Here is a 15,561-nt window from a genome sequence, read left to right as displayed (position 1 = left end):
CGTGGTTTTGATCTTTCTTGTGGGGTGGGGCTGTGAGGGGATGGGATGGTGGGACTAGCTCTGGACTAAAAGGTAGGCAGGCAGGCATGGCACCCAGATTCCCAGACGGGTCCTGATGTTTTGAAGCTTCAGGAGAGCAGAGCAAGGGAGGGTGAACCCCTGGGATCCTGAGCCACCTGCCAAATTCCCATCCCCAGGCCCTGTATCTGCAGAAATAGTAAGTCCTTTGTGTGTGGGCTCTGGTGCTGAGAAGAGCCTGGGAAGTGGTGCTTGGCCCGGCCAGCACCTGCAGGAAGAGCAGGAAGGCCGTGACAGCAATCCTTGAGGCCGGCGGGGTTAGAGACCTGGGGCGAGCCCAGGCGGAAGCTGGGTGTGCGAGACTGCCCGGTCAAGTTTAGAGCTTGGTCCAGAAGCCCTGGAGCAGTTTCACCCCCCCCCCCCCCACACACACACACACACCCTGCCACTGCCATTCCGAGATTGCTGCCTTTTTCCCACAATGGAATGAGGATTCTAGCACCCCCCGCCCGAGCTCTAGTCTCTGCCAGGGTTTGGCTGCCAATCCCAGAGTTAATTACAACCAGCACTCACTGATTTGGGAGGTAGGGACTATGACACTCTCCCTCTGCAAAAGGCTGAGGCTCAGAGAAACAGGGCATATTGCTGATGAAGAGCGGAGCCCAGACCTGAATCTGTAGCTGTTGCCCTCCTAGTTGGTAAGTGGTGGCACTTATTTTTATGCCCCTTGCTCCTAGCCTGGTACCTGGCAAAGAAGGTGCTCAGTGAGATTTGGGGAATGATGAATCTGAGAAGGTTGGTTATGTGAGCTCATGGGAAAGCTCAAGACATTGTTCTGGCCCTGACCAGTGTGGCTCAGTTGGTTGAATAACATCCTGTGCACCAAAAGGTCATTGGTTAGATTCCTGGTCAGGGCACATGCCTGGGCTGTGGGCTCAATCCCCCGTAGGGGGCGTGCAGAAGGCAGCTGATCAATATTTCGCTCTCACACATCAGTGTTTCTCTATTCCTCTTTCTTTCTCTCTAAAAATCAATTTAAAAAAAACACAACAAAAAACAGCCATTGTTTTTGTGTAGCACAATTCCTGGGGCTAGGATGGGAGGGCCTGTCCACAGAAGACCATGGGGGTTTGTAGAAATCATGGTGTTCCACATGGACCAAATGGAAGTCTCAGTTATGTTCACTTCCCTGGTCTTTGTTCCCACTTCTTGGGACCTGGTAGGCAAGTGGAGGAACAGATGACCTCCCCAAAGGTTCTAGGGAAAGTTTTTTGTTTTTAAGAGAGAGAAGAATGGAGAGAGAGAGAGAGAGAGAAACATCGATGTGAGAGAAACATAGATTGGCTGCCTCCTGCATGCCCCCCACTGGGTTGAGATCGAGCCTACAACCCAGGCATGTGCCCTGACCAGGAATCGAACCAGGATCTCTCTCGGTCCATGGGACAACATTCAATCCACTGAGCCACACCGGCCGGGCTAGGGCTCTGATTATGAGCAGGATTGCCTGAGGCCACGTGCTGACCAGCAGAGATGGCTGCTCAGCCATCAGTCCCCAGCAGCAGTGGGGCCTTCCCTGAGAGCTCTCAGGCGATGGTCTCTTCCTCCCCTGCACCCTCATCTTGAGCAAAGTGCCAGCAGTGACGTGAGGATGGAGGCTCCAAGTTTCCAGCCCTCAGCCTCTCCTTTTAGATACCTAAAAGTAGCAGGGAAATACAATGGCAATAAAGGTGAACTTCCTTGGGTGGGAAGTCCCAGATGGCTTTCCTACCAGCCTGAGAACAAGCTGCTGGGGCTGATTCTATAGATACCAGATTAGGTAAACTGCATAAGTCATGCAGAAAGTGTCTCATGGTGGGGTCACTCACTTCTTCTTAGACATGATCAATGTGGGCGTTTTCTTCCCAATTCAGGCCTTGGGCTCAGCAGTAGGCAGAAGTGATGCCTGGCAGTGGGGGCTGTGCCTTGGCTTAACTGGCATAGGTCTTAGATGATCTTGGGGTTGCAGCAGAATCCCTGCTGGGACAGGTCAGAAAGTTATTCTGTGGCCCTGAAAGGGCTCATGCCTTGCTTGTAGGCTGTCCGGTCAAAACAACCCATATGTGGCCTGCAGGTTCATTTATTCATTCAATAAGTACTTCTGAGCACTTACTGTTGGTCAGAGTGGTGGACCCTGGGAATACAGGTCCATGCCCTCTGGGCTGATAGTTTACTGGGGAAAGCGGGCAACCAAGTAAACACATGGAACTAAATGTGTAATGACCACTGTGTTAAAGTCGTGAAGGAACAGAATACAATAAATAATATAGAGAGTATGTTGTTAAGGAGGGTGGGCAAGGAAGGTCTCCTTGAGCAGTGGCCTGAAGGTAGGGGAAACAGGGCGGGGTAGGAACCAGCTGTGTTAAGAGGAGGAGGTAGAGCTCTCTGTCCAGTGGCAGAGTCGGGAGAAGATGCACAGAAATGACACCTCACCAGGGGAAGGAAAAGAAGGAAGAAGAACCTCAGGTGGGCGAAGGAAAAAATGTATTTCGTGTCTGCCACATCTTTGTGTACTTCCAGGACACCTGTTCATGTCACCGATCTTTCTGTCAAGGAAACCATCTGCCACATGACTGGTGGGATGAAGGTAGGCTGACCAAGATGAGTCCTCTCCATATGCCATGGTGTCGGCTGCCCAGGACGTGGCCCAGAGGTGCGAGGAGCTGGGTATCACTGCCCTCCACATCAAACTCTGGGCTACAGGAGGAAATAGGACCAAGACCCCTGGGCCAGGGGCCCACTCAGCTCTCAGAGTCCATGCCCACTAGGGACAAAGATGGACGAATTGAGGATGTCACCCTTTTTTTTTTTTTTTATCCTCACCAGGATATTTTTCCATTTTTTGTACAGATAGAGTGGGAGGGAGAGAGAGGAAGGAGAGAGAGAGAGAAACATCGACGTGAAGGGACACATCGAGTGGCTGCCACCCGCATGACCAACCAGGGCCGGGGACAAACTGCAACTGAAGTACGTGCCCTTAGCGGGAACCGAACCCGGGTCTCTCCAGACCGCAGGTCGACGCTCTAACCGCTGAGCCAAACTGGCCAGGGCAAGGATGTCACCCTTATCCTTTCCAACAGCACCCACAGGAAGGCAGGTCACTGAGGTCACTCTGTGAACAAGACTCCTCAAACTATTGTTTTCTGCTAATAAATTGTCTCTGTGTGAGCTAAGGAAAAAAAGAGAGAGAAAGAGAGAGAGGAGGTAGAGATTCCAGATGAAGAAAGAACAGGTACAAAGGTCCCGAGGGGTCTAGAGCTTGGTGTGTTGAAAGGCCGAAACGGAAGCCAGGGTGACTGGAGGGGAAGGAGGGTAGAGTGAGAAGGAAAAGCAGCAGGTTGGAGTCGGGCTTGAGCTGCATCATTTAGCTCAGGTAACGAGTTTGGATTTGATTTGGAGTATAACAGTAAATCATGGAAAAGTTTAAGTGACAAGGATGAAAGGATGCCTTTTGGGGTGAATTGGCAGCTAGACAGTGACTGTGTGGGGTAGGAAGAAAATGAGAATAAAAAATATCAGAAACTTGTACATCTCTAAACTGCTCCTCTCGAAGACTGTGGATACCTTAACACCATTTATGGCTTTCCAGTTCTAGGAATGTGTTCTAAGGAAATAATTGGGCCTAGGTACAAAGATGTGTGTGCACAATGTTTATTACAGCTTTATTTAAAATAGAAAAATAACACCCCCAAAACTAAATGTCCATCAGCAAGGAATGGTACATAAAGTTTTGCTTAAACATATAATGGAGCGCTGGCCAGTTTTGCTCAGTGGTTAGAGTGTCAGCCCACAGACCAGAGAGTGCACCAAAAGTGGCAGGTTCGATTCCTGGTCATACCCATGTTTTGGGTTCAATCCCACTTGGGGCACACTGGAGGCAGATAATCGATGTTTCTCTCTCACATCGATGCTTCTCTCTCTCTCTCTCTCTCTCTCTCTCCCCCCTCCCTTCCTCTCTCTAAAATCAATAAAAAGATTAAAAACCAGAAATGGCCCTGGCTGGTTTGACTCAGCGGTTAGAGCGTTGGCCCACAGACCGAGGAGTTGTGGGTTTGATTCTGGTCAAGGGCACATACCTGGGTTGCAGGTTTGATCCCAGACCTGGTCGAGATTGTGTGGGAGGCAGCCAATCTGTTTCTCTTTCATATCTCTCTCTTTCTCTCTCTCCCTCTTTCCCTTCCCCTCTATCTAAAAATCAGTGGAAAAATATCCTCAAGAGAGGATTGACAAAAGGGAAAAAAAAGGAAGAAGGAATGATGGTGTTTGTACCATGAGGGAGGCAGAGAGGGGCAGACAGATGTTGGGTCTAATTAGCTAATTAGAAATTAGGAACAAGATTCAATACTTATTAAACACATACAGTGTTTCAGGCACAGTGCTAGGTGCTAAAGATGTAGAAATGAGTAAATCAGACAAAATCCTTGTCTTGTTCATGAAGGCAGTGTGGTGGATAGCAGGGTGATGAGCTGGTTTGTACAGGCTTACAAGAGCTCATTGTCAAGTTTTCGAGAATTTTGACAGCTGCTTGTCAAAACTCAGCCATTATTAAAAATTAAATTATGTAAACTTAAAATTAAATACATTTTATTAAAATCAAAGATAACAAATACTCAAAACTCATCACTTCCTAATTATTTCTCTGTATTTTACTATGACCTGTGCTCTTGAACTTATTTACATCTATCAGATCTGCATGGTGGAAATACCATGTGGTGAGTAACATGTTACTGTGCTACTTTTTCTTCCCAACTGCACGTTTGGATGTGTTGTTGGTAGCCTGAAGATGGCCGTGATATTTATACCACAGCAATTAACAAATGCTACAAATTGGCCTTTTTCCTTCTGGAGAGCTGGCTCTTCACCATGCACCAGCATATCCCTTGATAGGACACGGAGCACACTCCCAGGATCCAGGCAGCCAGAACGTAATCGTGGCTCTACCACTTGCTAACGGTGAGATTTGGCTAAGATATCTGATGTCGGTGTCCTCATTTGTAAAATGGGATTAATCTTATCCTATGGATATATCTGATTTAATGAGATAATCCCTATCAAGTGCTCAGGACACTGCCACGCACATACATGTGCCCATAGATATGAGCCAATTATTATTATAATGATTTATTCATAGAGAAGTAGGAATGGGCTATGTAGGAAAGCCCGTTATAAGACAGAGCAAGCAGAAATGTGCATGTTGGAGGAGTCATTTGGGAGCAGTGAGCTCTTTCTGGTACCTGGAACTTTACCCCTAAGGTTTCTCAGCTTGGGGAAAGGAGGGACACAGTCTCTGCTCCCTGGAGCACACCACCATGGGCAGCAGACCCAGCACACCAGCGCTCAGTGGTACAGGAGAAATGAGTGAGGTCGGAGAACTCGGGTCAGCAGCAGGGGAGGCTGGGCATGTCCATTCCAAGGGACAGTGGGTCAGTGTCCAGCTTAAATGTGGCCCCTGGCAATGCAAGAGGAAGCTCTGTTCTTGAAGACGTGGGCAGGCCTGCCTTCAGACCCTCTGTGAGGGGAGCAAGAAAGCCGCTGGTTAGGACTAAGAAGACTACATGAAAAAGCAGGCAGTTGGATTTTACAGGGCTTGAATTCCCCAGGAAATCAAGCAAGAGACTGAGTGTCCCCAACCCACTCTGGGCAGCAGAGATTTGCAGAGGAAGGGGTCGTGCCACTGAGGCCTCACAGCCAGGCTGAGGAGAGTGAGGGAGAAAGTGTGGAGAGCTGGTTTCAGGGAGGAAAAACTGGGCTCTGGCCTCGGGTTGAAGGGTGGGAACGCACTAATTCCTATAGCCTCCAGGGGGCGCTCAGGCCCAAGTGAGGACAAGCACTTTCTCTTCGCTCAGGTCAGAGACTGGGAAGGACTCCAGGACAAGAATAAATGCCACCCAAAGTGAGAAGAGAAGCAAGGCAGGCCCAGCCTTGGATCCTCTGAGAAGAGCTGCCTTGTGCCTGTGACCAGCACCAGATGGACGACATATGCACAACTTAGGTTTCCATATGGATAGTCCTCTGCCTCTCAGCTCTTGCTCAGAACTTGAACTTCAACCTGCAGTGCCTGCCATGCTGAAGACTCGCTGGCCTACTCCTGGGGCAGGGAGGAAGGCTCCTACAATGGTATCTAAGCCACCTTAGGGTAGAGGAGCGAATTAGGAAACAGTGAAAAGAGGCTATAAAGCCATATGTTGAAGTAGTTCAGGGGTGAGGGAACCAGAGCTGTGTGGGAAGAAGAGGCCACAATGAAAACCTATCAGCCAGTGCGTGTGCTTTCTCCCCTCAAAGAGCTGCGCAGGCCAGAGGGGAGGCCGCGCCCCTGCACCAGCCAGTCAGTGCAGGGCCCTGATCAAAAGACGACTGAAGGCCCTCACTATGGTTTTCAGGGGGGTGCTAGTGACTCGCTGTGAACACTTCCATTTCTTGAGGGAGACTCAGTGAAATCTGTAGGACACACGACACCGTTCTGGAGCTAAAAACAGTTGTTGAGGGGGTTGCTGATGCAAGGTGCTGAGGAGGGAGAATCCAGCAAAGTCCTCTAAGATTTTAGAGGCTGGGAGGGAAAGAAGAGTTGAAGGGGAGCCTGGGAGTAGCTGTTTCCAGAGCCCAGTGCCCAGCAGCTGGGGTGGAGCAGGTCCAGCCAGGGACGCCTTGCAGAGAGAAGGTGGGTGTTGGGAATCTGCCCTGGGAGCCGTGGCATTGCCCATGCTGTCAAGGGCTTGGGGAGTCCAGCTCTGCCTACTAACCAATGGGGACGAATGAGGCTAACAAGAGGCACGTTTTTGTTTACAAGTCGGGAGAGGACATTAAGCCCGATGGCAGAACCCAGTGACATGTTCCAGAGTTCCCAGAAATCTTTGTTTTCTTGTTGGGAGGAGCCTTTGCAGAGTGCAAAAGGGATCTGAGACCTTTGCTAAGATTGTATAGGGAGAGGTCAGGGGCACGAAGCCATGTGAGAGGGATCGGGACCCTTTCAGGCTGGGCTAGGGAAATAGGGGTGCTGGAACCAGTCAGCCTGGCCCATAGATGCCTCTGCTTATATTTACCTTCAGCCTCAGCAGGGAGTCTCAGATGGAAATGGGGCAGGCTTTGGGAGTGGCCCCAGGGAGTACTGAAGATAGCAGGTACTAGAGATCACAGGTGAGTTCCCAGGACTAGAGGAAGGGAGGGATGTAGGGCCAGGACACTGAGCCCTGTGACTAGCACCAGCAGTGACAAGGGGACCTGTGACCCCTCGATCACAGTATGCTTCCCATCATAACACACCCCAGGCCCTGCCCCAGGAGGGAAATTGCCAGAAATTTGTCTGCAACACTAGTCAGTGCTTGAAATTCATTTTTCATTCAACAAATGTTATTGAGCACCTTTTGTATGACATGTACTATTTGTGGTGGAGAGAATGTAATAGTAAACAAATACGTAGAAAGATGAAAGAATTTCAAGTTTTAATAAGTGACATAAAGGATATAAACCCGAGTTCGAAATGGCTGGATACAGTGGCCATGCAAGGCCTCACTGTGAAGACAGCATATCAGCAACAGTCAGCTGTAAACATTGTGAAACCCCTTGCAGTTCTGTTTATTCTGTGATGGGTAAATAAAGCACATTTCCCTTAATGTGGAAACTACCAAGAAAGACTAATTACTAGCAATTAGTAATTAGAGTCACCTCTTCCTGTCCCGTTACTGTCAACCCTTCCCTCCCAGGTGATTTTTGTAAAGTTCTTTGCCAATGGGGGTGGAGCCAGGGTGGGACCTGGACACTGATGGCGAAATCTTACTGACGTATCAAGTGCAAAGCACCTCCTGGCGATGGGCAAGGAGACACCTGATTGGTGGGGTTGCTCTCATGCCAGTAAGGAGCTTAGTGGATGTACAGTCCTTAGTTCATCCTAGCTTGATGCCTGTGTCGGTGGCCGGAGCTGCTTCATGCTTGGGACACACACACACAAAAAAAGCTGAGAAGCCTGGCCAGTGTGGCTCAGTGGATGAGTGTTGACCCATGCACCAAGAGGTCGCCAGTTCGATTCTCAGGATACATGCCCAGGTTGTGGGCCAGATCCCCAGTGAAGGGGATGCAGGAGGTGGTCAGTCGATATTCTCGCTCATCAATGTTTCTATCTCCCTCTCCCTCCCTTCCTCTCTAAAATCAATAAAGAAAAAAAATTTTTTTAATTAAACAAATTTTTTAAAAAGCTGAAGATGCTTGGAAATGCCCCAGAAAGGCCCTTAGAGGAAATTGGAAATAGCTGTTCTCTGAGTGTTTCTAAGTATGCACATGTGTGTGGGTAAGCATATGTAAGTATCAGCGTCTTTAGCTGTCTTGGGGCAGGGTTTGACTTAGTACACAAAATGCCAGTGTCCTCCTCTTCTCTCCTCCCCATTGGAGAGGTAAACCCAACCACAGAAAGGTGGTCTTTAATCAGTCTACCCACTTCCTTGATCTTATGGGCAACCAGATCCATCACCAAGGTGATGAGAGTCACAGCTGGGCACTGGTGGCATGGGCTACTCAAAAGCCATTGAAGGGGGATGGGGCCTCCTGCCGGGAAGAGAGAGTCTCTGACTCAGATTTCTGTCCTGGACCCTGACCTTATTTACACTGATGTAATCAGCCAATATTGGCTGAATCCTCAGGGATAGCATTCCCAGCAGGCTTGGAGGTGGGCTGGTGCCCTTGCCGTCTCTATAAAGGGAGTTCAGCAGGTGACCAGGGCTGTCCTGTGGCCTTTCCAGCTCAGCATGGCTCGGGCACCGGGAACACTTGTTGCACTGGGGTTGTTGGGCCTGTGCTGGTCTCTGGCCATCGCCCACCCGGTTTCTCCGTGAGTAAAGCTGATGCTGGGGAAGGAGAACTGGGGTCTGGGCTAGAGTGGGACAGAGCTAGTTTTTAGGCCTGGTCAAGTTTGGGGTCAGGAGCAAAGGAAAATGGATTGGGCCCTTGGATCCAGACAGCTCTCTGTCTCCCCTCTAGGACTACTGCCTCTGGGAATGGAGCTGAAGATGGAAACAAGATCCCCAACATGCTCGGTGAGGCCCTGACTCCCCAAATGTATCTGTCTGTGTAACTCTGTCTCCGCATTTTATCATCTGACTGGCCTTTTACTTTGTCATCTCCCCAACTCCACCTCAGAACTCTGCTCAGATGGCTGGAGCTTTGATGCTACTACTATGGATGACAATGGGACCATGCTGTTTTTTAAAGGTAGGAGAGGTGAGGGTTGGGGCATTTGGGACCTCAGACTTGGTCCCCTTCACCAAGGGTGTATCCATCTGTGGGAGATCTTAGGAATTATCTAAGATCACCCAAAGTTTCCCTGTAACCATCTCAGTAGGCCAAAACTGTGTTCTCGGTCTCTCAGTGAGGGTGTTTTTCAGGGGAGTACGTGTGGAAGGCTCACCACTGGGCCCGGGAGTTGATCTCAGAGACATGGAAGGATTTCACCAGCTCCCCGGATGCCGCCTTTCGCCTTGGTCACGACAGTGTATTCCTGACCAAGGTACTGCTGGGTCAAGGTCAGGGATGGACCAGGAAGTGCTGGAATCCACACGAGAGACTCTCCCCCAAGTGGCCCTGGCATGGAGCCTTTACCAATAAGTTCCAGGGTTCCTCCTCCTGCGACTTCCCTTCCTGGAAAGCTGAGACTGGCAGGCACAATATCCAATGGCTATTCTGCAGTCCTCCCCTTTGTCCAGACCTCTGCCATGCCTCCACTGTTGGCCATCCTTTCCTTCATGGCAGTCTCTTCCCTTGGCTTCCATGGCCCTGTTTCTGGTCCTCTTCATATGGTGGCCACAACACAATGGCATCTGGCCCAGGGGGGAGAGAAGGATGAAATCCAGCCTAGGCTGTGTCTGCTCAGAAGAAAGGACACCTTCTCCTAACTTGCACAAAGGTGCTGTGCGGCTCGAGGGGCCCTCACCACCAGCTCTGCTTTCCCTCCTGCTTCTTTTCCTGCTCGTTCTGACTTCTCATCCTTGGCTAGTCCCTGAATGTTCCTCGGAGATCCATCCCAACCCTTCCCTTCACCCTCCCTTGGTGATGTCTACCACTGCCATGGCTCTGAGGACTCTCTCTGCATGGATACCAGATGTGGATTTCTCCCTGGAGCTCCGGACATCTCTTTCCAATTTCCTGACAGACATCTTTGACTTAGATGTCCCATAGGCACATCCCCCAAACTGAACTGGGTATCTTTCTTACACATCGACCTCTTCTCCTGTGTTCCTGATTTCAGTAAATGGCACCCCCACCTGTCAGTTCCTGCAAGCTGGGTGCGCATGGGTCTTGAGATCTGGCCCTTGGTTATCTTTTCAGATTATCCCCCATCCCTGCCACATTCACGGTGCCAGCTACAGGACACTGCATGTAGTTCCCTGAGCATGCTCTGTGCGTGCTGCTCCCTCTGCTGGGGAGACCCTTTCCACACTTGTCTCCCTGGAAAATTCCTGCTCAGTTTCCAATTCTTGGCCCAAATGCTCCCTCCTCTGTGGAGTTTCTAGGGGATTCTCTAGGTAGATTAGGCACTACCACTCTAGTCCCGGTGCACTTCGCACCCACCTTGGTGGTTGCGTGTCTAGGATGATGGGATCCTTTCTGCATTTGGACAGTGAACCCCTCGAAGGCAGAGACAGAGCCTTGTTATTCCTTTACCCCCTATATCTGGATATAGTAGTCATTCTTGAATTAATAAATGAATGAATGAATAAATGAACAAATGAATGCATACATGGATGAACGACTACAGGATCACTATTATCGGATGTGTTTGCCAACACTAAGGGTGTTGTAAGAGGGTGTGCCATGGGAGTGTCCGTTGTGCTAAGCCAGGTGTGTATGCGTTATAGTAATAGTGGCAGGCTATACACAAACTGAGGGTGCGTATTCTTTAAAGGGACAGCACATTGTTGTGCACAGATGGACTGAGAGTGTATGGGGCTGCAGGAGGATGTTGTATAAGTGCAACAGATCAAAGATGTGTGTAAATGCCGGATGACAGTATGTGGGGAGCATAGTTAAAAACAGAGTGCTTTTGTATTCAGGGCGACAAAGTCTGGAGGCACCATCCCGAGAAGAAAGAGGAAGGATATCCAAAGTTGCTCCAAGATGAGTTTCCCGGGATCCCATCCCCACTGGATGCAGCTGTGGAATGTCACCGTGGAGAATGCAAGGATGAGGGCATCCTTTTCTTCCAAGGTCAGTCCAGGAGAGCATGAGAGAGGCTGGAGTAATGGTGGGTTGGTGGTGACAGAGGTAGTCACTAGATGACTCCCCAATGAAGGAAGGAAATAGGCCAGTTATGATCTAAAGGTTAAGTAGGGGAAGGAGAGGCGTTATCCTGGGGACGGTAAGTGGGTATAATTCTACTAAAAGTTCCTCATTGTCCCCCCATGATCCTTAGGACCAATCTATGTTCCTCAGTCATACGTATAAGGCTCTCCATGACCAAATCCCTATTGACCCTCCAGCCTCGACTCTCGTCATACCCTTACCTCGCATGTGAGGTTCCAGAAGCTCTCTGCCTTTCCCTGTACACCCGGTTCCCCCCATGCTTCAGACTTACTTCTTTCTGGAGTTCTGTCTCCCCCACTTGTCTGCAACTCCTGCCTCAGATTTCATTTTAAGTGCCACCTTCTCTGGGAAGTTTTCTCTGATTCTCTCCACTCCACTTGCTGAGATGATCATGTGCACTTTGCTGTGGAATTTTGTTGTATGATCACTCTCTCCACCTGTGTCCCTGCTGGGCTGTGAGCTCCATGTAGCCAGGACTGCATCTGTCCACCCTGGAGCCCAGTGCAAGTACAAAGCAGGGAAGAGGCTGGACTCACCAAATGCTTTTTGATTGATTGGACAAAGGTACCCGCACGTGGTTCTGGGACTTAGCCACAAAAACCGCAAAAGAGCGTGACTGGCCGGCTGTTGGGAACTGCTCCTCTGCCATTCGATGGCTCGGCCGCTACTACTGCTTCCAGGGCAACCAATTTCTGCGCTTCGACCCTATCACGGGAGAGGTGCTCCCTAGGTACCCTCTGGATACCCGAGACTACTTCATGCCCTGCCCTGGCAGAGGTGAGAAAGCCCCAGCCCCTGAGACTCATGAACCCATCTGTATGCCCCAGCTCCCACCTTACCTCTATGACGTAAGACCTTGGTCCTTGCCTAGCCCATGTCTAGTCTGGCTCTTCCCAGTTATCCTCATATGGTGGAAGCCTACACCCCATTAACCCCAGCCATCTCTTCCACCTCAGATCTCATTATGACCTCTGACCTCTGCCTTTGTTCCCCCTTGCTGATTTCTCCCTCCAAGGCCATGGACACAGGAACAGGACCCACCATGCGAATAGCACTCACCAAGGCTATGGGGATATGCGCTGTCGCCCAGATCTAGTCTTGTCTGCACTGCTGTCTGACAAGCATGGTGCCACCTATGCCTTCACCGGTGAGTGATGACCCCACATCCTCCACCTCTGCCCTCCAAACCTCCCACCTCTTTCACGTGTCTACTGTCTCTGATACACTTCCTCCATCTCCACCACTGTGCCCTCACTTTGTTCCTCGGCTCCCACAGCATGCCTCTTCCATCTCTCTTCTCCTCTGAGGCACAGTGTTCAACTTGCCTCTCACTGCCCAAACCTCTAAATGCTACCTCTCAGTACCACCTATCCCAGGTCTGTGCCCTCTCTGGACCTCTCTGGGTCCCTGTGACTCCTCATGTGACCTTTGCTCTTGCATGTCTTGCTAAGTTTTCTGGTGCTTCCTGGGCTTATCCTCGGGAGCCCCATCTTTTTCCAGGTGCTTGGCTCCTATGTCCAAGCCTCTGGGGACAGCATCACGTGGGTATGAGATGTTTCTAGTACCAAAAGCCAGCCAAGGACTGTTGGGTCCCTTAGACCTTTGGGAGATAGCTTCACTAGCCCAAGGAGGTTTCTCCTCTGAGTGACCAGTGGAGACACCTTGCTCCAGACTTATGGCATTAATTGGTAAAAGCCATCTAATGATACCTTGGGATGCTCTGCAGTTAGTCAGGCAGGTAGTGACTGGTGCTGATTCACACTCGAGAACAGTTCCAAGAGAAAGCATGAACAACTACATTACACTCAGCCCAAGACACATGTATGATCAGATACAGGTGTAAAATAGAAGTGAGAACACAGAGTAGTGAAAATCATTTTTTTGTTCCTAACCCCTGGACAAATCTGATCAGATATGATTACCAAGCTATAATGAAAAATACACAGTCACAAAAATATCGTATCCCCACAACAGAAATGTGTGCTGTAATGAAAACAGATGTCTGTGATGAAACAGATACCTGCAGTGAAAATACAGACCTGCACAGAGAATATATATAGTAAAAACACTTCAGTACCAGGTGGTGAGAGCATGGGGCCACTGAGAGGACAGACACATGGTGGGGGGATGAGAAAAGAAGGTCACAGGGACCAGACAGAGATGGAGCAAGAACACCAAGCCATGGAGACACCATAAAACCTCAAGAGACCCTCACCCTAAATAGAATGCAGCTGAACTGCTAGGTCAAAAGTATTAGGTATGTTCCCCGAGGTTGTGGGTTCCATCCCCAGTCAAGGTGTGTATGGGAGGCAACTGATCAATGTTTCTCTCTTACATCGATTTCCCTCTCTCTCTTTTTCTTTCTTCCTTTCTCTCTAAAAATCAAAAAAGTATTTTCTCGGGTGAGGATTAACAACAACAACAAAATTATGGTTCCTTTTCTAAAATAAGAAAAGACAAGGGAAAGAATAAGTGTGTGTATGTGTGTGGTGTGTGTGTGTGTTTGGTGGGGGCAGCAATCAGTTTAGGCATGTTCGATTTTTGTACCTAGTGGCCCCAAATGGACAGGTCAGGTAGGGAGTTGTGTTTGAGCCTAACATTCAAAGAAGAGTCCTTTAGAGCCGGGGGTAAAAAACAAAAACAAAAACAGATCAAAAGTCATCAACATGTAGATGGTAATTAAAGCTCTAAAGCTCTGGACTAAGCAAAATCACCAAGAGAGTGAGTGTGCAGAAGAGACCTGACCTGGGGGATTCCAATATTAGACATTAGGCTGAAGAGAACAGTCAAAAGATGAGGAACATGGAGAGTCTGGTAAGGAGCCAAGATCCAAGAAACATTTAAAGAAGGGAGTTATGAGCAGTTAAATATTGCTGAGAGGTAGAGGAAGAGGAAGACAGAGAGTAGGCCACAGACTATTAGACTTGGCAAGTTGGAGGACACTGGTGTCCTTGAAAAGAACAATTGCAATGGAGGAGGAAAACAGAAGCATAAGTGGAGTAGGATGAAAAAGTAAAGGTGAGAGCTTAGACGAGTCCTTTAGTAAGTTGTTATGAAAAGGAGAGAAGAAAATTAGGGTGTTGTATGGACGGTTGCTGTGGTGCTTCCTTTTTAACTTCTGGTCACTCTCTCATTGTCTATAACATCTCTGCACATGGACATCTGAATGCATAAGGGCCTCCAACAAACCCCATGGCATTGGCCTTACTAGGCAATTTGGCCACTGTTCTTCATTCTTGCCCTTCTGTCAGGCCCCTGCTGACTTCAGTTCCAATCAGGTCATAACGGCCGAAGATCAAGTTCTTCTTTGCTTCCTCTTATGTACCTTCTTCCCTCTTGGCCTCTGGGTGCCTTCTCCTCTTCTCAGGACTCACCCCTACATCTGTCACTTGCCTGTTCACTGCCTGGCCTTTTACCACCAACACTAAAGGTGCCTCTGATACCCCACAGGGTCCCACTATTGGCGTTTGGACACCAGCAAGGATGGGTGGCATAGTTGGCCCATTGCCCATCAATGGACGAAGGGTCCTTCAACAGTGGATGCCGCCTTTTCCTGGGATGATAAACTCTATCTGGTCCAGGTATGTGTTGGGAGAGAGGCTTGAGGTAAAGACTGGAGAATATCCAGCTCTATGCTGATTAACCTCTTTTGTCCTCTAGGGCACTCAGATATATATCTACCTGACAAAGGGAGGCTATACCCTAGTGGATGGTTATCCAAAACGGCTGGAAAAGGAATTTGGAAACCCTCCTGGGATCAGCCTTGAGGCTGTGGATGCAGCCTTTATCTGTCCTGGGTCTTCTCGACTCCACGTCATGGCAGGTGAGGGGCATCTGGGTGCTAAGGGGTGGCTTGTTCTACTACTTCTCCAAAGCATAGATCCCCATCAGGGCCTGCAAAGGGTTAGGTCAGGATCCCCATGATGTGGAAGACATGTTATATCTGGTGCCTTCTTCCCAGGACGGCAGCTATGGTGGCTGGACCTGAAGTTAGGAGCTCAAGCCACGTGGACAGAGCTTCCTTGGCCTCATACGAAGGTTGATGGGGCCCTGTGTGTGGAAAAGTCCCTTGGCCCCAATTCATGTTCTGCTAATGGCTCCGGCTTGTACCTCACCCATGGCCCCAATTTGTACTGCTACAGTGACGTGGAGAAAATGAATGAAGCCAAGACCCTTCCCCAAGCCCAGAGAATGAACAGCCTCTTGGGCTGCAGTCACTGA

General features: G+C 49.5%; 1 protein-coding gene across 1 annotated transcript; it reads left to right on the top strand.

Moving 5' to 3' along the window:
* The first annotated feature begins 8,789 nt into the window (after window positions 1-8,789).
* HPX (hemopexin) lies at window positions 8,790-15,561 on the top strand. Its single transcript, XM_036242230.1, has 10 exons — window positions 8,790-8,872; window positions 9,022-9,077; window positions 9,181-9,252; window positions 9,426-9,547; window positions 11,091-11,244; window positions 11,905-12,117; window positions 12,356-12,487; window positions 14,791-14,921; window positions 15,001-15,163; window positions 15,302-15,561. Exons 1-10 carry the CDS (start codon window positions 8,790-8,792, stop codon window positions 15,559-15,561), a joined length of 1,386 nt encoding a protein of 461 aa, XP_036098123.1.

This window comes from Molossus molossus, unplaced genomic scaffold, assembly GCF_014108415.1.
Source record: "Molossus molossus isolate mMolMol1 unplaced genomic scaffold, mMolMol1.p scaffold_m16_p_41, whole genome shotgun sequence".
NCBI classification, from domain to species: Eukaryota; Metazoa; Chordata; class Mammalia; order Chiroptera; family Molossidae; genus Molossus; species Molossus molossus.
The sequence above is the reverse complement of the archived record's forward strand: the minus strand, read 5'-3'. Positions and strand labels throughout refer to the sequence as shown.

Excerpts from the sequence above, each read along its gene's own strand:
- HPX (XM_036242230.1), top strand. The coding sequence starts at position 8,790 with ATGGCTCGGGCACCGGGAACACTTGTTGCACTGGGGTTGTTGGGCCTG. Across the intron at positions 8,873-9,021 it reads ATCGCCCACCCGGTTTCTCC|GACTACTGCCTCTGGGAATG; the intron begins GTGAGTAAAGCT and ends TCTCCCCTCTAG. Across the intron at positions 9,548-11,090 it reads ACAGTGTATTCCTGACCAAG|GGCGACAAAGTCTGGAGGCA; the intron begins GTACTGCTGGGT and ends TTTTGTATTCAG.